The sequence below is a fragment of the Candoia aspera genome, chromosome 18 (assembly GCF_035149785.1).
Source record: "Candoia aspera isolate rCanAsp1 chromosome 18, rCanAsp1.hap2, whole genome shotgun sequence".
Taxonomy (NCBI): Eukaryota; Metazoa; Chordata; class Lepidosauria; order Squamata; family Boidae; genus Candoia; species Candoia aspera.
Genome location: NC_086170.1, coordinates 6554365 through 6581319, shown reverse-complemented (window position 1 = coordinate 6581319; position 26955 = coordinate 6554365). Strand labels below are relative to the sequence as shown.

The window sequence follows — 26955 nt, the reverse complement described above, 5'->3', positions numbered from 1 at the left end:
AGAAGTGGGGTTGCGCGTGGCTTCATCGGAGGGTGTGGTGCCCCATTCAGGATATAAGCCTGACTTTTAACCATCCTGGTTTGTTACTCCACCTCCAGTCCTTGTTCTACTCAAAAGAAGTGGCTCAAACATGCTTCCATAAAAGACACAGCTTTGGGCTGGGTCTCTGCTGTGAAAAGAAGGAAGGGCGCTTCCTCCCGTTCAGAGAAGTTTGAACGATGAATGGCGAAGGCCGGCAGGATGATGCTAGGACCCAGCCGCAATCCAAAATCCAGAGTTCAAGTGACATGGTCCAGCTCTCCTTGTCTTCTGGTCCAGCTGCCTCCAAGCCAAAGAATACGTATAAATAAAGAGGTGGGAGGGGAGCAGCTTTGCTCAGGATCACAAAATGGCAAGTGGCAGGGCAGCCCTAAGAGCTTTGAAAAATTATTTTGAGACAGCATTCATCAGGAGGACATAATTCCAAGCCACTCGCAATTATATACAACCTTAACTTTAAAAAACAGCTAGGCTATTTTCTGAACCCTGCAAAAAAGGTACTCATTAGAAAAAGAATGTTTCTTTTCAAGATGATTTGTTAAAAAATCGGTCAACTTAATGAAAAAGTAAACTCCCACATTTCCTAAATAAGGAAATCATTTTACTTCTCATCTCATCGGAAATGAGGTTATTTATTTATTTTTCCTTTCTGTCTTCAATGAATCTTTTTGGCCAAGCCAAGATATCCTGGATCAACACCAACATCAGAGGCTTTTAGCCTTTTTTTCCTTCATTATTGCATCTCAGGACGAAAACCCAACTAGCAACTCTCTATTCCATGGTGGCTTAAACATTGGTAAGGGAACAGAGTGGAAGATGAAGAAAACAAAACACTTTTTCTGCATGGAAACTCGCAAACTGTTTCAACAAGTAATTTCCTTACTCTGGCACAGAACCATATCCTTCATTTCCAACCCCCAGCAAGCTACACAGTATTTGGAAAGCTAGCCATGTTGATGGTTTTATTGTTCTAAAGTTAAAATGCCACACCCCTGCAGTTTGGAAAGCACGGCTGAAATTCAACCAGCCAGCTAAAATATCTGTAGATTTGGAAAAAAAGTGATACAAAGGATGTCTTAAAAATTCTCACCAACATAGTGGGACAGCCTTCTGAATGGCCAGTGAAGTGTGAGATGGGTGGCAGCTTGCTGTATTTTGCTCGACAATTAAAAAATCCCACTAAGTAAAACAAACAAGCTTGTGATGCTAGAAAACATTTGCAAAGCGTCACTTTTAGCCGGCATTGGATGACCTGAAGACGTTTTCTGCGTGCAAAGGTGGGAGGGGTTTACACAATACTGAGCATGCTGTAAAAAAATTATGTGATAGACACATTTTCACGCAAGATTGCCAATCCCTGACAAAATGCCAGTGAATTTCTTTGGGGAAAATCCTGCCTGTTCCTTTTCCATCAAATTTGGACTGCCCAGATGAAGCCGATACCACAGCAGGGAGAAACCTGAACAGCCTACACTGTACTTCCATCAGACAGGGGGATAAGGAAGGAGGCAGCTGCCCCATTTTAAAAGGACATCCCTTTGGGACTCTCCCTGCCTTCAAAAATAACCAACATGGGAATATCCAACTCCTTTTGTGCAAGAAAAAGTCGGGGCTGTCAACTTCCTTCATGACAGGGATTTGGGGATTTTTAAAAAATACGCAAGGCATCCCAAACCAGACTTCCAATTATCAGTTCTCTGAAGTCACTGAATGACCTCTTTCTCCTGTGCTGGCTCACCCTGAATGAAAACAAAGTAGAATTTGGTAATAGTGGAGGATTAAAAAAGTATTTTAGTCTGGATGTTCCCCATTCTTGAAAATCCCTTTTATTAATCTTTGTAAAAGCCATGTTTCTTTTCCCCATATCCATGAGATAGAATCTTAGACAACAACAACAACAGAAAATATTATAACAGCAGCAAAAAAAAAAAAGAGAGAGAGAGAAAAAGGACACACAGCATGTTGAAGACACTGGGGGAAAAGCAAAGGATTTTTTTTTTAAACTCCAGTTGGACATTCACGTGGTTTGACATCAAACCAAACTTCATTCTCGTTTGGACTCAAAAGCTATTGAAGGCAGTCTTCTCTCAAACAGTTTCAGCCTTGTATCACGTGGTCCAGCAGGAAACAGCTCGGCAAGGCTGAATTCCCAGAGAGACGGGGCCACAGGACTGGAGCCTTTAGCTATTTCTGTGTCTTGCAGAAATCCAGAGGACTGTCTCCAAAGAGCTGAAAAATCAGGGCTTCCAATCTCCACCCGTTGTTTGGCCATGTCAATGCCGTCCAAATCTGTGGGGCTCTTGAGAGAGCTAATTACAGGAATCCCGACAACAGAAATTGATGCACTTGGAAGAGAAAACGGAGCAACCCCCAAAGACTCTACATGGGAATTTTTGGTTTTTGCTTTTATTTTCCAGACCAGGGTATATTTTCAACCCCGCAATACTCGTGTGGATTTGGAACAATATGTTGGAATTACTTCAGAAGCAAAGAATTCACACAAGAGGCCAGGAGAGTTTTGACACGCAGAAAGACACCCCCACGCGTGCTTCAAAGGGAAGGCGAAACACCTCCCGTCCCTACAGACTTTGTCTGCTGCTCTCACATCCAGAACCAATTGAAGAAAAATGACTTCGGAAGATGCCAAAAGCTGGTTGAAAACAGGAGTCCTGCTTGCCTTGGTCCCTTCAAGGACAGATATATCACACAAGACATATAAAAAGATGGACATCGAAACACAAAGGGAAAAGGGTTTTCAACAGCCATTGAAAAATCAGAACACCCTTTTTGTAAATCGAAGAAAGGGGAGAAATGAAGGATGAACAGCAGTTGTAATGAAAAGGTCCGTCTGTGGCAAGTTTGCAGAACAGATAAGACACTGCTTATAGCAAACCATGGCCAGACTCGCAACACCACCACCACCACAGCCCCTGGAGATCACACCCCATCGGTGGATTTGCCAGTATTTGGGACCCAACTGAGCAAATGCCATTCATTTTAATATGGCTTTCCTTGCCAGAAATGAAACTGATTGCTCGGAAAACACACTCCACATTTTTGGAAAGATATAGCTTTCTTTGATGGCCCACACAAGCCAATGATCTACCCGTTCCTCTTCTCCCCAGGGTTCCCTAACAAGGCAGGAAATTAACATGATAGCTGGTCATCAGTAGAACAGACTGATCTGAGGTACGTTGCTATCTTTGTTTTAAAAAATCATATATATATATATATATATGATATATATATCGATGAGGGAGAAGCACATTATCTTGGTCTACTCCCAACAGCTACAGGCTTGAAACACTTATATACACGGACAGTCCCATCTTGCTGTCTCCTCCAGGGGTGAGCTCAGCCTGTACCCAACAACACTCAAAACTCTTCCTCCTCGTCGACAGCAAAGTGATTTTGCTTCTTCCGGATGTTCCAGTGCAAACACTCGGCCAGGCTTTCAAACCAATCGCTCACGGGATCTTGGAAGCAGATCGATGGGAGAGGGTAGCAAGAGGTTGTGATGCTGATGCTAAAAGAAAGAGAAGATGGCCGGTTAGGACAAATCCTGTCCTAACAGTCAGGAACCACGCTGGGACGAGGAGCAGGTCTCTAGTGTTTATCACTGCTACATAAGACAGAATCCTAACAAACTGACGAAGCGTGGGAAAACCCAGACAGATAAACCCCGAAAGTTAAGGCGGGTCTGACCTGTGTCTCTTTGAATGGCTGCTCAACTCCTCAGTACTATGCATGCGTTTTCCCCCCCTGGATCGTGGCCCCCTCCTGCTTGCCATCAGCACTCATGACAAATCCAGCTGAAAATGGATGGTCTTCCAGATATTTCAACAGCTTGGAATTCAACAGTCGTTTGGAGTTCAAATCGGAGTTGCTTAAAAGCAGCTCCCCCCTCTAAGGTCAAAACATTTCCCACAAAGTCAGAACAACATTTTGAATGCCAACCGTTGTTCCTTTACACTCCCGCATCGTCTGCATTTCCTGATTATTCAGAAGAAAATCCCTTCTTTGGCCGATTCTGGCTTCATCTGGAAGAACATTCTCACCTGTCCCCGTGGCAGATCTCCTGCCTCTTCCGCCCGTCGAACGAAACCCACGCGGTATTCCTGGCATCCGGAGACAGCATGATCTGGATTGAGAGAGAAAGAAGACAGACACGTGATTTCCAAGTTTGATGGAAAAAGTACCTCTGAGAGAAAAAACAGCTCCGAGTCACGATGGTGATGTATTACCCCTGGTGCTAAGTTCAGGTACACTTCTACACTGCTAGGCCCTCGTTCCTCCTAACCATGACTTGATAAGCCACAATGGTAGAGCTTACATTATGCAATCCATCACAACTGGCTAAGCCTAAGCCAAACCATCTATATTACGGTATTGCTGTTACGACGCTTCCCATGTTATGGAAACCATGATGGCTAAGAGAAAACCAGGAACCCCCCAAAGTGGAGCAACAGTTATGTGCATTAGTGATTATTGGTAAAAACTATCTGGCCTGTTAAGATTGAGGCCAAGTTGTGTGTCTAGACCAGTGTTTCTCAACCCTGGCAACTTTAAGATGTGTGGACTTCAACTCCCAGAACTCCCAGTTGCCAAGGTTGAAAAACACTGATCTAGATCTTTGGATGCTGAGCTGCTGATTTCCAACCTCTGATTTATGCATGTTTCGGCATGCTTCTTTTAATCCAAGCAAAGAGTCTACATTCAGAGGTCCTCTGGTGGTACCTACCTGCCAATTTGGAGACAAAAGGGATATGCAGAATGTGGTTTCTGTTGTTAAGAAAGAATGCTAGCTGGGTTCTTTTGGGTGGGGTCAGAGGTGAAACACGATTCGCTCCTTCAAAGCACAGCCTTCCCCAAGACACAAATGCTGACCACAGCACAGAGTTCCAGCTTTCCAAATAAAGCTGTTAATCGCTTTCCCTGACTTCGCTCTTCTCTGTTGCTTTGTGGGACCAAAATACATTTTGGCACAAGGCGTGAGCCTGCTGTAATCTCTCTGTTTGAGGGGAGGTGGTGGTGGGGAAGAAAGAGCCAGGATTGACACTAATACTTTGTTTACTTAGATAAGAGAAAACGTAAGCCTGTTCGCTGGGATGGGGAATGCAAAACATAGGCTTAATCAGGCCAGTGACAGCACAAACAGCAGGTTAGTTTCAACCAAGTTAGCTGTTTGCTAATCAAGTTAGTTTCTTGTCTGCTTTGTTTTGTGATTTAATGTGTGGTAGGAACTTGGCCCATCTGGTTCATTCACGGTTTAGGGGGTTGAATGCAAAGCAAGAAAATGAATACAAGTAGTCCTCATTTAACAATTACAACTGGGACTGGAATTTTGGTTGCTAAGCGAATCTGACCTGATTTTATAACCTTTTTTGCACCAGCTGTTAAGCAAATCACCATGGTCATTAAGCGAAACACGTGGTTAAGCAAATCATACGATTCCCCATTGATTTTGCTTGCCAGAAGCCAGCTGGGAAAGTCAAAAATGGCGATCACACGACCGCAGGATGCTGTGGTGGTCGTAAATGTGAAAGGGTTGCCCAGCACCCAAATTGTGATCATGTGACTGCAGGGATGCTGCAATGGTTGTAAGTGCAAGCACCAGTCGCAAGTCGTTTTTTTAGCACCAGCATAAGTCCGTCACTAAACAAATGCTCATTGAGTGAGGACTACCTGTAATCACCTTGGGGGCACGTTGCCTGTGCAGTATTTAAAAAAAAGTGTTGGTTTATTAGCCTTATATCCTGCCTTTCATTCAGGAGCTCAAGATGGTGTATAGAGTGCTTCCTCCTTTCATTTTTCCCCAGATAAGCTGGGCTGAAAGAGAACGACCAGCCCAAAGGCACCCAAGGAGCTTCTGTGGCTGAGCAGGGGACCAGAACATGGTCCTCCCTGCTCAAACCAGCACTACTCTACAATGTTACTCTTTTACGGAAGCTAATTAAGATCATACCTTCAGGTCCACTCCAGCTGGGACAACGATGGGCCGGAAGGACAGGGAATGAGGGCAGATTGGGGTAATCATGATGGCAGGGACATTCGGATGGATCATCGACGCGCCCGCAGCAGCTGCGTATGCCGTACTGCCAGTCGGTGTGGAAACAATGACACCTAGTGGGAAGAAACAAGCACCATCTGTATTCAGACCAACCCGAGGGGCCAACTTGTAACCCACCGGCTCCATCAGCCTTCCCTGGTGCCGGGCAACCCAAAAGAGGCTCACCATCTCCTTGAACGGTGGTAATAAGATGGCCGTCAAGAAAGACGTCCACGTTGGAAAGGTAGGAGGAAGGCCCTCGGTCGACCACCACTTCATTCAGGACCTGGAGGACAGAAAGGGATGTTGCCGGTGAAACACACCCGTCTCCAACTTGGCTTAAGGCGTCTAGACTGGCACCAATTCCACCGGCACGCTTGAATCAAGGAGCTTTGGACAGGCATGTGATCGCTGCAAAGCTGCAAAGCTATTAGGGGGGAATTCCAGCAATTGCTGCATGCCCAAAGAGAGACCTATATATAGAGGTGTCGGTCTTCCACTTTTGCTATGCCACAAGTTGGGTGTGCCTCTCTCCGAGGTGGGAGGCCCGTTTCTACCTGTCTCTCAGTTTGCCAACAGACAGATCTGCGATCAGGATGCTTCCTCTGGCTGGGCGGGAACCACTTCCCATCTCTCCCACGTCTAGCCTCGATGCTTCCCAGAGGAGCCCCGATGGGGCCGATAATTGGAAGGAGGTGTAAAATAAACCGATGCCGTCATCTAGGGCTTGGATCAAAGCTGTTGCACAGTGTTTGTTTTGTATCGGGATGGGTAATCCTTCTTCAGGGGAGGGCCACATTCCTTCTGAGCTTTTCAGAGGGCGGGACCAAGCTAAAGAGCGGGTGGGGCAGAGGCAAGCGGGATGGAGGCCTCCTCCTGACCCTTTCTCCCCTGTCTGATGCCGCCTTCCCTCTCTGCGAGCAGCAGGCTGCAGGAGCGGACAAGAGTGCCTTTAGCAGAGCCCTGAAATGATCTTTTGCAGAGGCGTTTTCCATATGGAGCTTCACAGCTGTAGCTCCACCCCCCAACAAAAAAAAATATATAACAAGGCAGGCTCTGTATCATTTAGAAGCCAGCATATGTCAAAGCCGACTTCAACAATTTAAATTAATAATCATTTAATTCACAAGGACATTATATTAAACCAACCCATCAACCAATACTTTAATAAACAATTAAACAATAAATTAATAAACAATTTCTTTCTTTTTCTTTCTTTCTTTCTTTCTTTCTTTCTTTTCTTTTTTTTTGCTGATACTGCAGGCAAAAACATCTAGCTAGTGATCATAGCCAAAACACAAATCAGGGTGGGGTGGGAAGAAGTCTCGATATCTTTAAAACGAATCATCCAGGAAGTTCCAGGCAAATTTAATCTGAGGAATCTCGACTCACGCTCAGTAATATTGGTTAGAAAGAAGGGGGGAGCAAGGATGACCTGCCCGATCATCGGAAGGTACCAACCAGATACTGAGTTGCTTGCTTAAACATTTCCTTTTCCAGACTTGAAGACACCAGCCCGTTTTCTTCAATCCCATTCTGAATCACTGCCTTTTTCTCCCGGTGTTCCTTAATAACCTTCACTTTCAGCCTGCTTCGGAGAACGAGGGCCGCATTGCCTGCGAGAAGGAATTAAGAGGCGACGAGGAGGGATTAAAGTAGCAACTCCAGAAGGAACTGAAGAATCACCTACACTGAATCCTCACAATAAAAATCCATTTTATAGAATAATATAGTCAGATCCACGGGGTCCAGAACCTGCTTCTGACCTGAGCCAATCCAGAGCAATGGTCTTAACTTAGACCGTCACTCAGTACTGACTTTACGTATTTTATTAGTTGTGGTCAATGACCAGCAAAATTTAAAAGAAAAAACAAAGTACAATCAAGAAATGCAATAGTAAACTACAAACTAACAGAATATCTCACATAATAATACAGCATTCACTCTGCCATTACTGTATTAATGCATTTGTTACCTTATGGGGTGAGCCTAAAACATTAGAAATTATACAGTAAGAAATTATAAAATAAAAGTAAAAATATATATCCCCTGACAATTTATCAATTAAAATATTTCAAATTTAAAAGTACGGTACTGACTCTGCAGAATGGCAGAAACTCTCTGGGGCTTCAAACAGATTGAATCAACCTGGACTTTTCTGCCAGAGGGTACATTATATGATCATGCCCACCATTTGGTCTTAGAAGGGGTCTGTCTGAGATTTTGAAAATATGTAATGAGCACACTCACAAAATGGCTGCCACAGAGGGAGGCCCACTGACCGGAAGGCAAACTGGTGACATTGCTATCTTCTATACAAAGCTCGCCAGGATTAGCCTGCTCTCCTCCCAGATTACATTTGCTTTCTACCAGGTGGGCCTCTGAGTTGCAGCCAGCCAGTCTCTATTTTCTAATGATCTGTGGGAATGACCTTGGGAGACAGGGGGAAGAGCTGCAGCCAGGGCAATGGATAAGAGGCAGCTGAGCCCACAGCAGGAATGGGGGTGTGGCAAACGTCTCAGGAGGGACCTTCCCTAGTGTCTTGTGCTGTAAAGGCGAGGGGGGAGAAATGTACTTTCAGACTTGCAAGATTCTGTTAATGTAACCTTACAAAAAAGTATAGTTCTTTTGGGCGTGCTTCTTGTCTGGACTACCTCGCAAGGCTGACAGGCATTCTTGCAAATAAAGGCAGCGGACAAGCCTGGTGCTTGGCTTGGCAATAAATTAAGTTATTAAAAAAAACAAAAAACAACTGGGGCAGGGTGGCAATTAAGATGCCCTGAGGTTGCTGAACCCCATCGGTTGGAGTCGGACAGCATCAAAATTGAAAATAAACAAATAAATACATCTGAGAATCAGCTGCATGTTAGTTTTGAGCTCTGCTGTGCAGACTTTTTCTTCTGTCACTGTTCAAACGGATTGCTTGTTCGGAGAGCAAAGCACGCCCCAATGTCGATGTAGCCATACGAGCGCAAAAGGGAGCATTTTGGGGGTCCTGAGTTCATCAGTGGAGAGGCAGGCAGAATCCACTCGCTCCACTCCTTCCCCCCAGAAAAGACCATGCACCTTGTGAGCAATGCAGCAGCCTGTAGAAATGGAGGGGCTCTTCAGAACTTACCTTCTATTACCTGGGTGACTTGAGACTGAAAGTTCTCAAAATTGAAGGGGGTGAGGAAGCCCAGGGACCCCAAATGGAAAGCCATAACTGGGGGGACACTCCTCTGTTGGCAAGGAAAAAAACAAGAGGGGGGGGGAGAGAAAGCACTGAGGAAAAGCTGAGGAAAACAGCATCCCCTGAGCATTTTTGTCCTCGTTCTTACATCTGGGACAAATGCCCCTTTGATTCTTTTGTACTGATTGGGAATTAATGCAAAACCCAGAGCAAATATGCCAGGCTAATTGGGCTAGGTTTGCAAAGCAATCTGCAGAAATCACCAGTCCTTAGTCGTGTTTCTCTGCCACTTCTCTGTTGTTTTGTCTGGTTTTGGGGTTCTGGCATTGTTCCTTGTTTTTAAATGTTTTTAATAATTTGTAAACCAGATAAAATTAATACACTGTTGTTATTATTATACAGATAATCCTTGACTTATGACCATTCGTTTAACAATCATTCGAAGTTACAATGGCGCTGGAAAAAGTGACTTACGACTGGTCCTCACACTTACAACTGTCACAGTGTCCCTGCAATTATGGGATCAGAATTCAGGCGCTTGGCAGCCAGCATGTGTTTATGATGGTCGCAGTTTCCCCGGAACACGTGATTGCCATTTGCGACCTTCCCAGCCGTCTTCCGACAAGCAAAGTCAATGGGGGAAGCCAGATTTGCTTAACGGCCATGGCAAAAAAGGTCATAAAATCGGACGTGACTCACTTAACGACCACCTTGCTTAGCGATGGAAGTTCCGGTCCCAATTGTGTTTGTAAGTCAAGGACTACCTGTATTCCTCTCATTCATACCTGTACTGTTTTGTAACTTAAGAGGAACAAAAAGAACAACTTTGGCATGTGAGCTTCTACTGCACATTTAAGGCAGCTGTACTGACCTTCTTGTGTTCCACACATTTGGCTGTATTTAATTTTACCTGGATTTTTTTCTCAATGTCTTTGTAGAATAAATGTGCTTTTTTTTAAACAAGTTGGTATTTTAGCTCATACCATATTTAACTGTTGATGTGGAAAGGGACAGAAACTGAGCCCATAATAAACCTGAGAGAGGAAAATGCAGAAAATGACACTCCTGAACAGACAAATGCAGGTAACAGAAGTGGTCCCAGCTGTGCAAAGGAATGGGTTGGAGAGCAAAGACTAGCTTACTGGAAAAAGCGACGAAGCATACAGTAATGTCCCATCTCCACCCAGGCAGATGATAAAATCTATCTGATCCGAGATGTCGTCATAATCTACGAAAAGGAAAAAAAAAATCAAGACCAGAAGCTTCCTCACTGACTTACAACTGATCCTTACACTTATGACGCTGTGACGGTCATAAGTGTGAGGATCAGTTGTAAGTCAGTTTTTTCAGCACTGTCTTAAGTCCGAACCATCACTAAACTAATGGTTGTTAAGCAAGGACTGCCTGTATTTCCCTTTTTTCCTACCAATTAAATAGGAAAATATACAGCAGGATGACTGAATGCGAGACCCTTTTATCTGATCCTGTTTTACCCATGGCCATTTATCAACATTCGTGGCAGGCTCTTTGGCAGCTGCCTCAAATTAAAAGTTATTCTGAGCCTGCTTCTTGCAAAGTCTTCTTTAACGAGATTTATTGAGAAGAATGGGATAGGGTAACAAGAATTCCAGCAACCGAACTACTTCCCCCTTAGAACGAATATATCCCCATATACTGTATTTCTGATTTCCTTTCTCCTAGTCTTCCTATTACATGGGAAAAGGTGCAGTTCTCACCACCAGCCCTCTTGAACCACGTGGCAGTTCTGAGGCTGTTAATTACCTTCACTGAATGTGCAAAACCGCTTCTTCACAGGCCCAAAACTGTCATCATTCATGATGGCGGGGTCCTCAAGCACTTTCTTCTCCACATAAACCAGCATGTTGTTCACCTGGGAGAAAGTTGCATTGACTTAAACAAGCCAATAAAAACCTCCAGTGATCTTCAATGGTCCCAGGTCAATCAAACAAGGTTACTGAACCAGGTCAATCAGACAAGTTACTGGCTGTATTCACATAACTTGCTGAGTTAGTTTCAGTGTCGGCTAAGTATGTTAAATGGACCCTGGGGAAAGGAACTGCGCAGAGTTCTTTGCGAGTTGAATAGCCTAGAAATTTGCTGAATGAATGAATCTAGGAAATGGATTTATTTAATATGGCAGGCACGTGGGGCATGTGAATCTGATCGATTACTGAAAACCACCCCACGCCCAGGCTGCTTCCTTCCTTCTCTCCTTTTAACCAAGGTGCAGAGAAAGACTGAGAGGCTCATCCACGTAAAGGCAAACCTCATCCCTTTGCCATCCCGGGTTGCAAAGGAGTCTCTGTGTACTTGCAGTAAGTTTCATGCCTGGTTGGGAGATCAGAAGAACTGAATCAAGAGGTCAAAGTGGACCTCGCCTCTGTGTTTGGAAGCATCCCCAGATTTAGATCTGTGCTCCCCCAAATGTAAGCTAAGTGCCTTGTCACTTTGCAGTGGAGATTTATGTTCAAAGACTAGGGGAGGGGTTAAATAGTATTAACTGCCCAGGTCATCATAGAGAAATTTCTCCTAGCTCTTCCTGGGAAAATTTACACAGCAATTTTTGGCATCAGAATAGATCCACTCTCCAAGGTGCTGCAGATGTGGCCCTCTTAAGACCCCTCAGTGTGATCAGTCTTGAGGGACGCAGTCCAAAACATCTTGAGGGCATTCTGATCCAACCTTTGCCCGAACACACAAAAGTGATTCACACACTGCTCCATGCTTTGGTTTGCTTAACCACGGTTTTCTGAACAAACCATAGTGGACTGGGTTTCTGCTGCAAACTGACCGCCAGATCCGAAGGGCTGGCTTCACACAAACCACTAACCACCAAGTTAAAGGAACCCCCTGATGTGGCTGTGGGTGAACCAGGCCACGAAAACATGCCACGCGAAGTCAGATTTCAAGCAGGGGGTTTCTTGACCCAATCCCAGAATGCTATGGGGTGGAATCGTCCAAGGTCCAAGAACAAAACAAAAAAAAAAGTTGAGTAAAGTTTCTCAAATTCTCTCTGGGAGTCTTCTAAGGTACCAGAAAATCAGGTAATGAGTCATGCATGTGGGTGAGAGTGTCAAAAACAGTGATCGAGAACTGCTTAAATAACTCTCTGCTGCCCTTTTGTGGCACTTAAATTCTGTTCGCTAAGGTCTAACAGTAGGGCCAGCTGTGAGATCTTTCAAGTGAAGTTAGCAGCTCCAGCCACAAGAATTTAGGCTGTCTGGCAGACGAGTCAGATACACCTTTTACCTTGCGCCCAACACACCCTGTCACTGACATTAGGGAAAAGGGCTGTTTGATTCTTCCTGCCTACTCAAGAGCAAGCTTCGCTTTCCTGGATGCAGCACAAACACCCACCGGAACCCAGACAGAGAACAACACAGCTCCCTCTCTTCCGAATTTTCTGGTTTTCATTTGAGATCTGTCTTGGAAATGGAACGTAATTCTACCCCGCCAAGGCCAGGCAACCACACAACTGTTTTGCATTCTCTGCATTTGTGGCCCTTTTTTTTTTTCTTTTCGCTAGCTCAGATGCCATCAAACCCCTTTGGAACAAGCACATTTCTGCTAATCATCTATGTTATCCCTGCCTGTTACAGGTAGTCCTCAGTTAAATGACCACAATTAGGACTGGAATCTTGGTAGCTAAGCGAAGCAGCCATTAAGCACATACAACCTGATTTTACGACCTTTTTTGCGGCAGTTGTTAAGTGAATCACTGCAGGCGTTAAGTGAACCACGTGGCTGTTAAGTGAATCGCGCAGTTCCTCACTGATTTTGTTTGCCAGAAGCCGGCTGGGAAGGTAAAAATTGGCCATCACATGACCATGGGACGCTGCAACGGTCATAAGTGTGAGGATCAGTTGTAAGTCAGTTTTTTCAGCACTGTCTTAAATCCGAACCATCACTAAACTAATGGTTGTTAAGCGAGGACTGCCTGTATTTCCCTTTTCCCCCCCAATTTTTCACAGCCTGGCATCACCCTCAACTCTTGTGTAACTTGTTTAGTTGAGGCTTAGCATCCAGTGGGTTCCCAGTCACACTGATCTGTAAACCACAGTTGGGGGCTTAGCATGTGGGGAGAGCCTACCCCAATGTGGTTTAGTCAAGAAGCCACGGCTAATTGTGATATGCCAATCAGGCCTCCAAAACAGCTTTGGGAAACCTGCGTCATACCTCATGTTGCCTTTCGTTTCTTCCTGGGGAATTTCACCTTAGACGCATGTCTAGGTCTGCAGCCTAGATATTCCCGGGGCACCTCTGCACCAACACCAAAAAGCTAGGATTTTTAGCCAAGTGCTTGTTTGTCTAAGCTGAGAGACAGAGAGAGGGATAGAACAAAGTCCAGCTTACCTCTGTCAAATAGATACAGAGGTCTTTGAAGGGCTGCAGAAGACTGGCGTCTCGGATCTTTTTGATCACAAGGACACTTTTTGGAGGTTTGTTCCAGGTCAACCGCTGGCTTGCTGGATCCTGAATGTGCCTGTTGGAAGACATGAGCAGGACACTCCAATTTTTTGCCAAAAGAGGAGGAGAGGGGTGGAAAAAAATAAGTAGTTTTCCCTTGGTTTACCTCTGGCGTGTGGCATAGATTTCCCAAGGAGGGGTTGAAATGTGAACTTCCCCAGGCAGGACTTTTTAAACATTCAGGGGCGACTTTTAGACAGCTGATTCTTTCAACATGCCAGAATATGACCACGCAGGTCCCTTTGCAGCTTTCAGAAAATTCCATGTATTATGTAGTGAGATTTTCACACACACACACACACACATTCTGTTCCAGTATAGGAAATTCCCAGCATTATACCGTCTCAGAGTTTCTCTCTTCGCTGAAAGCAAATTGTTTGGAAAGTTTCAGCCGAGATCGCTCGGATGCTGGCGTTCGAAAGATGATTTAGTGGGAGAGCCCGGATCGATTTGTTCGGCAACCCTGCATATAAAGCAGTGGCCTTTTCGGCTTTCCCCCCCACCTGTCTGCACAGCCCCAAGTTCTGTCCTGCCCCAAGAGTCCTCCTTTTAAGGAACCTTAGATCATGGAGATGAGCCACATTTTAGACAAAGTAGCTCCTTAGGAAAAGTTCCAGCAGTTCCAGCTGCAACAATAAATGGGGCTTCGGCTTCTGTTCGCCCTGAATGATTTAAACCCATCCCACGCTTACAATGCGCTCCATCCAGACACAATTACTGCTGCAACTGCGCCTCTTTGAATCAGCAGACATGCTGGTGTTTCCCTGGTGTGTCTCCCTATGCACCTATCCACTCCCCCAGCTCAAATGGGTTTATTTTAGCCTCCGTATTTTCAGCCTCTAGGGAGCTAAATTCCCCATGGAGTTCAGCGTTCAAACGCCCACTCTGGGGCTTCGCCAATTTCTCCGGCCCAGCCTTACGCAATGTGCCAATGCAGCGTCAAGCAAAGGAAGATGCTTTGGTGAAGCTGCTGCGACTGCCTGTGGCCCAACAGGTTAACCCCACACACCGGTCCCACGCCAAGCATGCTCAGCAGTGGTGCCAGTCAATGCGGGAAGCCGCAAGCTCTCTCCTATTAGAGGCAACGAAGCAGAGGACAGCAGGAATGGTGAAATTTGCATCCAACCCAGTGATATGCCAAGTGTTCTGCTGCCTGCCTCTTGGCAGGCAACTTCATAAAGACAGGACCACTACTGTAACCCAGAAATTGTACCAAAATCAAATGTGATCGGATTCACTCATTTTATAGGGACATTACAAGGAGACTGTTGTTCTCCCATGTGAATCGGTTTATATTCTGGTAATCTCTGGGTGCCGGTCTGAAAGAGGGCGACACAGAAATTGACTCGACAAATTCTGATTGAAAAAAAAAAGATGGGAAATGAAGCTTTCTCCCCGTATTCCTAAAATACTTGCAATAAAGGAAGGAGGACATGGCTAGATGCTTCTAGCCTCTGACCGACTGGACTTTCCAGCGGGAGGTTAGTGACATATTAAAAGTCACCTCCAAGAGATTATCTAAATGGTTCCAAACCAGTAATACGGTTAGCTAGATTCACACTCACATCCAATCTCCAAGACTGAAAGTCATTGGAAATTAGATTTGGATTGTTTCTGCATTTCTACATCCATAACACATTGTGTTAGAATCTCTAGATCTTTCTCAATCTTGGCGGCTTGAAGATGTGTGGACTTCGACTCCCAGAATTCCCCAGCCAGCCATGCAATTCCCCAGCATTCCCCATGCTGGCTGGGGAATTCTGGGAGTTGAAGTCCACACATCTTCAAGCTGCCAAGGTTGGGAAACACTGCCCTTGTTCATTATCCATTGATGAAAAAAGCTGAGATGGAAAACCACGTGATGCCATTTTATCTCAGGAGGGTTTCCTCCTGACGGACTGATATTTAGGGAGAAACGTCCAGACTAGCCTTCAGGATGAGTATCCCTCAACAGATCTGTCCTCCTCCATAACCCTCGTATGAAGCCACGAGCCATTCTGGAGGAAGCCAATCTCATAACTGCAGCTACGTGATAGACAACCAACAAGTGAAAAGGGTCAAACCATCTTCGAGTATTTGACAATGGGCTGTTAAACTGTGTTACCTGTCACACTTTTGCAGCAGTAACCAAGACGAGAAATGATCAGTCCAAGGAACCTGAGGTCAGGTCAGTATGTTAGAGGTGGAAGTAACAATGCGAGGATTCTCTCAAGGACTTTGCTTTCCAACTGAGAATCCTATATATAGGCAAATCACGGCAGTAAGAATGTCATTCTCTTTCTCAAGCACTTTTGACGTAAGGGGAGGCAGCCCGTCTCTTTTGAGAAGCCGGCCAGCCTAGACTTGTGGATTGTTTTGGGGTCAACCACAGCTCTACTATCAAACCAGCTTTCTATTGCTTGACAAAATGTTTCATTTAGCACAAATATATATATTTTTAAAAAGCTGGTTCTTGATTTTCCTTCCCTTTTTCCCTCCGTTTTTTCAAATGTTTAGCCTTGAGCTAAACCAGGTGTACACAAGCCAAAGGTGGGAAGAAAAAATATTTCCTGCTTATCAGTCATATTTGTCTGAACTTTTCTACACGTGGAGAAAGAAGTTAGGCTGAATTTCTTCTTCCAATGGAGATGAAAAGGGACATTTCTCTGCAACTGCAGAGTTAAACTGTGGAACTGTCTGGCCACCCAGACAGTTAATTTTTTAGAAAATTAACAGAGGACTTGGCTAGCAGTGGCAATTAGACATATATAGAGCCTCCCGTTAGGGAAGATGGGCGGTGATACAAATTTAAATAAATAAATATTATTTCTATTAGTGGCAATTAGACATACATACATGTATATCATTATATATATAAATCACACACACACATTCTCTTTCTCTGAATTATCAAGAGCTGGGAAACAGGAGCCTAAGAATATCACTAAAACCCATGACTTCTGGGGCAAGAACTAAAACATTCTTCACTCTGACTCAGTACAGTTCTCTTTATGTTATATTAACAATTAACTAAATGGGATGTTGCAATTTAGCATCATTCCGTTAACACTTAAAAAATATCAGACACATATTTTCCCCTGCTGTTTCATCAGTAAAAAGCAAGAGATAAATATTTAAAATAAACAAATAGCCAACCCTATCAGATCCCTGAAAGCAAGACTCTGAATCTGGACACAGATTTGCTTTTGTGTTTCAAGGAAGCCAGGAGGTCTTGGCAATGACCTCAGGACAAATCCTGACCCATCACGACCACCTTACTTAACCTCAGAAAGGCGATGATAAAAACCTACTTTGGAACTTCATAGAAGACAGGCAGGAACCCAGCAAGAATCTAACAGTGTCTTAAATACAGAACAAAAAGAACAATGGAAAATTGACCTTGATTTTTATTTTTTTTACATGATGTTCTCTACAGTATATACTCCCAGTCAGAACAATCCATAGGGAAGGAAGGAAGGAAGGATGAGAAATCATAAAAACAAAGAAAATGGAATTAGAAACTGCACGTCAGAGAACTTTCGAAATGCCAGATATTTTCGTCCTAACCTGCATTTCCGAATCCAGTTTACTTCAAGCTGGAGCCAGGAAAAGTATGCAGCATTTCCAAACGACCAACCCAACTTTTCAGTAACTTTTCCACTACAAACTAGCAGGGATAATCAACTCCCTCTGAGGACTTCCATGCCAAAACTCAGCTCTCAAATCACTTTCCACTCATAACAATTTCCCGTTTTCTCCCACTCAACTCACCACTTCCAAGCCGCACAAGCAAGCGGGCAATTGCTGATGTGCTGGAAAATCTTCATTGCCTTCTTCCAGTTGGACCCGGGCTGAACCCAACGCCAGAAATCAGCCTTAAAATAACCTTTTTGAAGCCAAACAGCTACCTTAGACAAAACATCGTGCTCCTAAGCCAGTCTTTCCTTTTCTCAATGGTTTTGATTCATCCCCAAAACAACATTGCTGTCTCCTTGAAAAATCCACTGTAAAGATCTAACAGAATTATCCAGGACCTCTCAGGTTAATAAAAAAAAAAAGAGGAGAGAGAGAGAAATGCCCAGTGTACTTGTTAAAAAATTACTGTTCCTCCTTTAGCTTCTCTTTGCATAAACAGTGGTTTACTAAGAAGCTTTAATCAACACCAGATTCCAAGATGTGCCTTCGCATAACAAGCCACAACTGTTCTGAGCTTCGTATTGAGTTTTTTTTGGGCTGTTAAAATCTCTCCTATTACGAGGAGAGACAGCACAACCAGCTACCGTCTACTTCCAGTTCTTCGGGAGGGAAAGAAACTAATTTGGGGAAGTGAACGTGGACTTAAAACAAACACACAAAACCACAACATTGAGAGAAAGGTGCCAGTGCCGGGAAACTGAAATCGCTAATCTGCTGCTCCTCGTAATGCCTCGCGCAGCTGGTTTTTCCTGGATGCTGGCTCTGCTTCTCCAGTGCTTGAAAAGCTCTGGGTGTCTCCTGCAAAGCCTCTGCAAGTGGATTAATCTCAGCCCACAGTCATTATATTGTACAACCCCAGCACAGGCCCAGAGGAGGAGCATCCCGTGTCTCAGCTGCTCCAACCTGGTGATAAAAAAGGGTGATGCAAGTCCAAAGTTGAATAAGCTGCCTTTAACCCATCATCTGCCAAGCCACGGGAGGGCCTGACCGTCACCTGAAAGGGAGGTGCGTTGGCAAAATGCCCCGGGCAGGAACTGAGTCAGTACTGTTCCCCCGGTTGGTCCTGTGATGCTGGCCAGTGCCAGTTCCTCGCTCTCTGGTACACATCTGTGCAGGTGTATGTGGGTTTTTTGTTTTGTTTTAAACTTGGACTCAATTTCTCTGCAAAAGCATAGAAACTAGGAAACAGCTGTGGACAGCCAGTGAAGATGCTGCTTGAAACGGGTGGGGTGGGGGAGAGAAAACCAGCTGAGCAGCGGTGGTTGAGGCTGGACTACTGAATTTACCCCCAGACAGCTCTACCAAGTTCACCACAATCACAACCATGCCAGAAGAAAGGGAGTTCCACCTCAGACTGGCACGGAGCCAGGCTCTGTCCAAGATCTCTGTGTTTTTTTCACAGCTGGGCTCAACTCTTATGTGACTAGGCTGGGGTGCAAGCAGCATCTGTTAGTTTTTAAGCCACCAGAAGGAACTTGTGGCCTCAAGTGGCTATGCCACAAGGCCTCAGTCGCCAGAAAAGTCAAAGGGTGAAAAGAAAAGCAATTCAGGCCCTGAGCAGACAGGAAGGTCCATCGCAAAGCTATTTTTATTTACTTTTTCAGCGGGCCAGGGAAATTCCCCACCCTGCCGTGGGCTGAAACTGCTTTCCTACCCGAAGCAAGGGAAGTTCCTGACTCAAATTTCATCCATGCAACCGACCTAATAGGCAATTTCAGGCCAACTTTCAAAGCCATCAGCTTGCAGCAAGTATAATTCAAGTCAGACTCCTATAATCTATGCCAGTGTTTCTCAACCGTGGCAACTTGAAGATGTGTGGATTTCAACTTCCAGGATTCCCCAGCCAGGATCCTGGCCAAGGAATTCTGGGAGTTGAAGTCCACCCATCTTCAAGTTGCCAAGGTTGAGAAACGCTGTTCTAAGCAGAAGACTCACATCCACCATAAAAGCAGACCTTCCAAAAAATGATATACAGATACCGGGAAATCTGCTTATTAGCCAGATTAATCCACAGAACTGAAACCAAACAAACCAGTTAGCAAAGAGTTTTTCTCTACCAACTGACTGAAGTTCTACAGTATTTTTCCCCCCAAGCCCTGTTACCAGCTTGCAAAATTATACTGAGCGATGACCCTAAGAACAAAGCAAGATTCTAGTCCTCATCGTACTAAACGAAGAGCCCGTTTAAGAAGCAGGATAACTAGACCAATATTTCAGCACTGGCTATCTGCAATTCTTTAGGAATCTAAACAACTGTCTTCCCCAGCCCAGGGCAGAAATACTAGGAGTTGAACCCAGAACTGGGGATGCCGCCCTTCTCTTAACACAAGGTTTGCCATTCCTGGTCCTTGTGGGTTTCATAAAACACCACCACCACCCATCTTCTGAGGGTACATATGTAAACAGATTTTAAAAATCACCCCTACATCAGGAGACACCAGACTTCTTTTAAAAGAAGCTACTTGAAAAGGTGCCATGCAGAAGATAAATCAGAATTATTCTCAGGTAAATAGATTTCACTGAAAAGTTAGAATAAAAAAATTCTAACAGAGAGAGATCCTACAGTGGAAAAGGCAGGCAGATTTTGTCAAGAGTGGTGAGTCGATGGAGGCATATAAGCAGAGGATGGGGAATCTTTTATAAGGAATGTCATGGAAGCATCCTGAATTTCAGATTCTGGACCAAACATCTGCGCACGTGTACTCAACACTCATGAAAATTTTAACTTGATGGCCAGGCTTCCACACCACCTAATTACAGCGAAAGACGGGTCAGCTGTATTCACACACCGTGCTAGAAGTCTGAATAGCTTCAATCTTGGTTTGTTCGCAACCTAGCCAATTTGGGTCACTGTCTTTGTGCCAGTGCAGAAAACAAATTAATTTAATCGTCAGATAGGCTGGTCATGCTGACACATTTGCAAAGACAGGGAGGACACCCATGGCTTCTCACCACATGAAGACCAAGAGAAGGCATGCACATGTTTTAAGTGTCTGAGAATGTCCACCTGCCTAATGTACATTAAAAATAAGAAAGGTGAGCATTCACACCAACACCGCTGGCCAGCCTCTCTTAATGAGAAGCTATAGGCTGGAACTATCACTTTGGCCACAACTGTTTCCCCACTTCAGAAAAAGCTGGCAGCTGACACAGCTAAAGGAGAAGTGATGCTTTTCAGGTGATGATTAAACGAAGTCCTGAAGATCTTCTACTCTGAAAGGCTGTTCTGGACACTGCTGGAAAGTAATTCTAGATAACTGGAGTAATTCCAGAGCCTCCAGGAACAGGCAGTATCTAAATAAAGCAAATAAATAGACTCTTCTTGGTATCTTTAAAACAGGAGACCCTGAACCCAAATCTCTGCAGATGTCAGCCCTTAGAGGTCAGCCAGGCCAGAAAACAAGAACTATTGGAATTCTATTATTAAAGGTATAATAACTAAGTCTTGAAAGCCAAAGAGATCTCTTTGCCCTGCTTATACCAAAGAAAATCAAGGCGAGGCAGTCTTGATTTTCTTTCTCACTCGTTCCTCCCTTCCAGGGCTAAGCTGGTATTTCTGCAACGGCTGTTGAATTCCTTCTTCGAGGCCATTTCTATACTCCTCTCCAGCCACACAGCTTTTCCCAAACCTGAATTTGCCAACTTTTGACTACAGCTGCCATCACAGCCTGCCAAGTGGGTTTCTGGTCAGAAATGATGGGCATGTCATCCAACATTTGGAGACCCTAAGTCAGAAAAAGCTGTTATAAAAAGGAAGTCCCTGAGCAGCAGAAGAAAAATGAATGAGAGAATCACACAATTCTCCAAGGACTGTGCAGCCCAATTCTCTAAGTTGTGCAGGAACATCAATTAAACCATCTTCCAAAGGGGGCTGCCCAGCCACTCCAATGGACCTGCCTTAATTCCCGCTCACTCCAAGTGCCACTGTGAAGATCCCATTGAAGCTAGCAAAAGAATATTCAAGGTGATATGTGCAGCTGCAAGCCAATGGAAGACATACATTGGAAAGCCAACAGGCATGCATATCGGTCATTTTCAATGTGAGTTTAAATGCTACACAGACATACCTCATTGCCTTTAAAATGCCCGTTTTTGGAAAGAGTTTGCTGATAGCCAGCCTATTTCTGAAGCCCTTTCTATGAAGGAGATCATCACCACATCAACTTCTTCAGTACTCTTTCCAAACCATGGAACTCAAGGATAAATATTCACCCAGGGACCACACCTTGATGAACAGGAACTACCTTCTCCCCACCCATACAGAAAGAAATGTCCCCTAGCTGCCCTTTTATGGACACAATCGAAGAAATTTAAGCCCATAGCTTAAACACCTAAAGCAGTAGGTGTTGTATGAGCTGAATCAGGGCTTTTATGGCAGAAACAAGGAAACGGTTTTCAAGAAACCAACCAAAGCACAAACAAATCCAATCATCTAGGTTAAGGTGTCTGTACTTCTCTGCAACACTTCCTTAATCAGTTTTGTTGCTGGAAAGATAAAGGAAACAGGAAGGTTCACACTTACATGATTGTCTGGGGATTCTGCAACATGCAAGCTTTTGGTCCAAAGGTGGTGACTGGGCATGGTCCATGTAAAGAACGTGTCCTCCTGAAAGAGAAATAGCAGGATTGAGTTCCTAAAATCTCAAGGACATGCAACATTGTCATCAAGGATAAAAGGGTCAGTTTATAATTTGCCGCCCCAAATTATAATAAGCAAAAGCAACAGAGTCTGGGTTGGCTCCAAATTCAGAAATTTTAATGACGTTCCTGAAAAATGTACTATATTCTACAGCAGGGTTTCTCAACCAGGGGTTCCCCTCGGGTTCCATGAGAGGTCACGATTTATTTAAAAAATAATTTCAAATTCAGGCAATTTCACATTAAAGAGGTAAGTTTCATTCTTTATTTTTACTTGAAGAACACTGTTACTGCATATACAGGCCTACCCAGGAAACGAATATAATGGTTTTGTAACTCCTGGCCTATATTTGAGCCTGAATGTGCAGGGGTTCCCCAAGGCCTGAAAAATATTTCAAGGGTTCCTCCAGGGTCAAAAGGTTGAGAAAGGCTGGTCTACAGATTGAGTTCCCATCACACTGAGTCAACATGTGGTTAGGACGCACATGGGAATCCAATCACAGTGGTTTGGAAACCATATTTTACAGCTTAAGGTATCAGGAACTCAAAGGGTAGAAGAAAATAGGAATCCCACCCATTGGTTGAAATAAAAGAATGAACGGGAAATAAAATATAAGCCATTCCAAATGGCAAAAGAGGCGGTCAGATCTCTTCCCATAAGGGTGGGACATCCGGTGTCGCCGTCAGAACGATTCAGCAACGATTCCAAGAACTTCTAACCAGCCATTAGAAATTTTGGTAAGCTACTGGTCTAATATGTCCAGATGCAACCTTCTGTCAATCCAAAAGGGGGGAATTCTAGGGTAGAACAGGGCTGTACAGGCATAATAGAAGTAGTACCTTTTTTTACAGTATTTAGAGGCCTGGTTTGTTCCAGCCCATTAGGAAAGAAACAAGTCATAGCTCCCAATTGTCAGAAAATCTTAAGGGATCCCCAGATGGTCCTGCCTGGATTTGTTTAGCTGTTGAAAGAACAACTGTGCCCTGCTTACTGGGATGTCCAGATGTAGCTACTGGGGTATATCCCAATTTTGTCACACGTGGAAGAGACCAGAGGTATTCAACTTTCTTCCGACTGAGAAGCTACCTTTGATCTCTGAATGAGTGCTGGGGGCTGTGAGCCAAACAGCAAGAGACCATTCCATTTTTACGGAAATATGGTTCAGCTTAACGAATATAGTCAGTGGGATTCAACGTGCATAACTGCCTGGTTCCCCTGCTGTCAGGTTAAAAATAACTCAGGGCCACTTTCGGAGATTTGTGCGGGCCACGTTGAAGATTTACATCCCATCCAGGAAGCAACCTCCCGCATTACATCACAGCACTGAAGCAGGTTGCTAACTCCACCTGTGAGTGCCTGACTCAGACAGCCTTGCAAAGCTTCATTGCGTTTCCGCCCCCGCTTCCAATCAGCCTCATGGAGTTATTAGCAATCCAAAGGACAGATCTCACCGACAACCACGGTGGTCACCTGGAGGTCATTTTTCTTCGCCCCAGGTGACCGGGAAAGCTCACCTGTCACTGACCTTTGTTCCTGTCACCTGCCGCAGTTACAGAGAACTGCAGAGGTCACACCTCTGCTCCACAAGCCGCATTGATTGCCAGTTTGCTTCCGGGTCCAATTCAAGGCGATGGTTATGACCTTCAAAGCCCTACAGGGCATGGGACTGGGTTACTTGAGGGACCGCCTTGCCCGGTTATATCGACCCGTCCCACCAGATCCGGCAGAAGAGACAAGCGTGAAGGGTCCCATTGACCAGGGAGTTTCATCGGTTGGACCGCAAGGAGGAAAGCCTTTTCTGCCGTGGCCCCCACCCTGTGGAACATCTGTCCAGAAGGCCCTTAAAACATGGTTTTGTCAACTGGCCTGGGGATCGCATGATAGACTGGAGCCTGCTAGAGCAGGGTTTCTCAACCTCAGCGGCTTGAAGATGGGTGGACTTCAACTCCCAGAATTCCCCAGCCAGCAAGGCTGGATTCCCTTGCTGGCTGGAGAATTCTGGGAGTTCAAGTCCACCCATCTTCAAGCCACTGAGGATGAGAAACTCTGTGCTAGAGGGTTACATGATGGTTTTTATGTATCATTTACTTATTTGTATTTCAAATTTCGTCACCGCCCATCTCCCTCAAAAGATCCAAAACAATTTGGACTGTTTTACGGGGTTTTATGGTGTGCGCTGCCCACATTATGTCAGATGGGCGGCTATATAAATGCGATCAATCAATAACATAAATAAATGATTAAAAAGGCTTCCAGGTATACCTGGAATAAATAGACAAATATACACTGAAGCAAGCAGGTTGGTTTTCAGAACTTTCGCTCTGCGGGACCTGGCATTTTAGGCAGCAAGAGCTTTTCAAGCAGGTCGCCTTATCAAAGCCTTTCCCAATGATGCCAGCACATTCTCGGCTAGCTCAACTCCCTGATCCCACGCAAACACACTGTGTGTTGGCGGCCAAGGTCAGGGTTGAGACAACAGATCTTTTGTTTTTCTCACACGTTTGAAGTCGGCAACACTACCTCCTTTATTACATCCCAGCAAACAAGAGATGCCTTGGAGGTGTGTGTGAGTGTGTGTTTGTATGAGTGCCTCTCTAAGGATGTGCAGAGTTTTTTTGTATCCCTGAGGTCTGAAAGCCCAATGCTGGCTAATGCTCGGATTTGTACGCTGCTTTCAGGGCTGAGAATACAAAGCAAAAAGATTCCTAATCTGCATTTCCCTGCTGGGAGTCAATAACGCAGGGGGCTGGACTAGATGATCTCCAAGGTCCCTTCCAAGCTATCCTTTCTATGTTCCTTTCATTCTATGAAAGGAATTCCTTTCTCCACTGTAAAACCGGCTACTTATTAACTTCACAGGCTACTTTAAAAAAAAAAAAAAGATCAATACACTGGAGCCTAGTAATTTTGAACCGATTATTTGGAAGGCTCCTTTAAAATCGCTTGTGATTTTTGTGGCTGCGAAAACTTCGAGCCCGAGGAGTCCATAATGCAAATCCACATTCCCTCTCCCGCAACATCATCCGATAGGTCGGAGGCTATTATATAAGGTATGCCATCACACGCACAGAAGGCAGATCTTTAACCACAGAGGAAGGGCAACATTACAAAATTCCAATTGCTTCCCAGATTTTATCCTCTTAAGTAACGTGATGATGACGACATCTATCTACATTCGCCTCTTCCTTTGTACCACGCCTTTCACAAGCCCAAAGCCAAAGTATCTCCACCTTACTCAATATTTGCAAAGTTTTCAAGCAACAGAACCAAGAGGAAATAGGAGCTGAAAACAGAAGACTTTTCTTGCACTGAAAGGGCTGTTTGATGGATGCAAACAATGATTAAAAAGATGAGGGGAGGAGCTGGGTTTGAGAACAGGCACTATTTAAGCAAAGCGTCATCAGTTTCTTCATCCCCAAAGGCTGGTTTCTCACACGCAGCTTCGTTTTGGCCTACCACGTGGTCTGAAACCTAAACTCTGGTTTGCAAACCATGATTTACGGTTTAGCGTGTCCAACCCATGATGGCTTTGTCAACAAACCCAACTTAAGCCACTGATGGCCGAACGGATTGTGTGAACCTATTTGTTTGGAAAGAATATGGGGACACTGAAAACAAATACAGGAAGGTCTCTTTTGGGCCTAATGGCGGCTCTTCAGAGCGCGGGCAGAGAAAACGTCTTTCCAAACATTAAGCAGTCCGTTTCACGCCATGCAGGCAATGGAGAAATGGAACGGACAGGAGGGTGGTCATCTGTAGTGGATTTAGCCATAAAGTGTTCTTGGCATGTTCACCGTTCCAATGTTCCTGGTACATCGTAACGTTTCGCATGTCATTTGCCTGATACGTGTTTGATCTCGGGAGGGAGGAGGATTCCTCTTCGGGGAGTTGTTATCTGTTGGCTGCTGGGTTGGAATGTGTTTGGGTTATCTCATGTGTTCAAGGTTGCTTTCCCAGGATGTGTGGAAAACGGTGAACAGCACCTGGGAGGGGGGTGGTTGCTATGGCCGGGCGAGGGGAGGGATTACGTTTGGAGCCGAGGGTTTTTAGTTTGTATTTGGCGCGCTTTTAGTCATTCTCAGCTTTCTCTGTATTTGCATACTATTCTACCAATAAATCAGATATCATTAAGTATCTGCTTGTGAGTCTGAGTATATCAGGATGGGCAATCATTACAGTTCTGCTGATTCCTGAATCCAGACAAAATGCAACGGCAATCCTCACAATTCAATTCCTGGGAGATTTGCGCAGCCATGGAAGTCTCTGAAAAGACACATTTGGAACAAATTGCTCCAGAGAGAGACAGGAGCAAAAACCTCTTAATCTCAGAGTGGGAAAAATCTCCTTCATAGCAAAATAACAACAACAACAACAACAATAAAGAAGTAGGGCAAATTTACTTTTTCTCCCATTTGTAATCTTCCCCAATTCTCCATAGAGGAATTAACTCTTCAGTCAAATACAGTGGCCTGTGTTAGCCAAGCCAAGAAACTCAAGTTAGCAGCTTCAACATAAGCCAGGGCTTTTAGCAAAACGATGGCTTAATATCCTGATTTGTTCCATACCTATAAACTATAATTTTCCGGCTTGGAATTGTGGTTAGAAACAGCACCCAACAAACTTAAAACAAAACAAACAAACAAAAAAACCCGGAAAGGAGCTCAACAATCAGTTCGTGATATTTTCTGAAACTGTAAGTCACTGGACCTTAAACCTTGGAGCCTAAGAACCCAAAGTAAAGATTTCAGATGTACATATAAGTTACAAACATTTTAAATTTTAGTATATGTGCAGTATGGTTTAGAAGGCAATCCACATAGGTAGTCTTCGCTTAACAACCATTTGTTTAGTGACAGTTCAGACTTACGACTGGTCCTCACACTTATGACCACT

General features: G+C 44.5%; 1 protein-coding gene across 2 annotated transcripts in view; it reads right to left on the bottom strand.

The window, feature by feature from the left end:
- Positions 1-689: 689 nt before the first annotated feature.
- NADK (NAD kinase) overlaps positions 690-26955 on the bottom strand; it is a 34754-nt gene continuing 8488 nt past the window's right edge. The window contains exons 3-12 of one of the 2 annotated variants that reach the window (XM_063317333.1): positions 21946-22029; positions 13635-13764; positions 11043-11151; positions 10403-10488; positions 9207-9309; positions 7550-7704; positions 6275-6374; positions 6005-6162; positions 4098-4180; positions 690-3565 (exon numbers count right to left, since the gene is read on the bottom strand). In XM_063317333.1, coding sequence (XP_063173403.1) covers positions 3415-3565; positions 4098-4180; positions 6005-6162; positions 6275-6374; positions 7550-7704; positions 9207-9309; positions 10403-10488; positions 11043-11151; positions 13635-13764; positions 21946-22029 — 1159 coding nt within the window. In that variant the 3' untranslated portion in view covers positions 690-3414. Of the gene's footprint in view, positions 3566-4097; positions 4181-6004; positions 6163-6274; positions 6375-7549; positions 7705-9206; positions 9310-10402; positions 10489-11042; positions 11152-13634; positions 13765-17498; positions 18227-21945; positions 22030-26955 lie in introns of those variants that run through there. The other variant, XM_063317334.1, reaches the window with a different exon arrangement.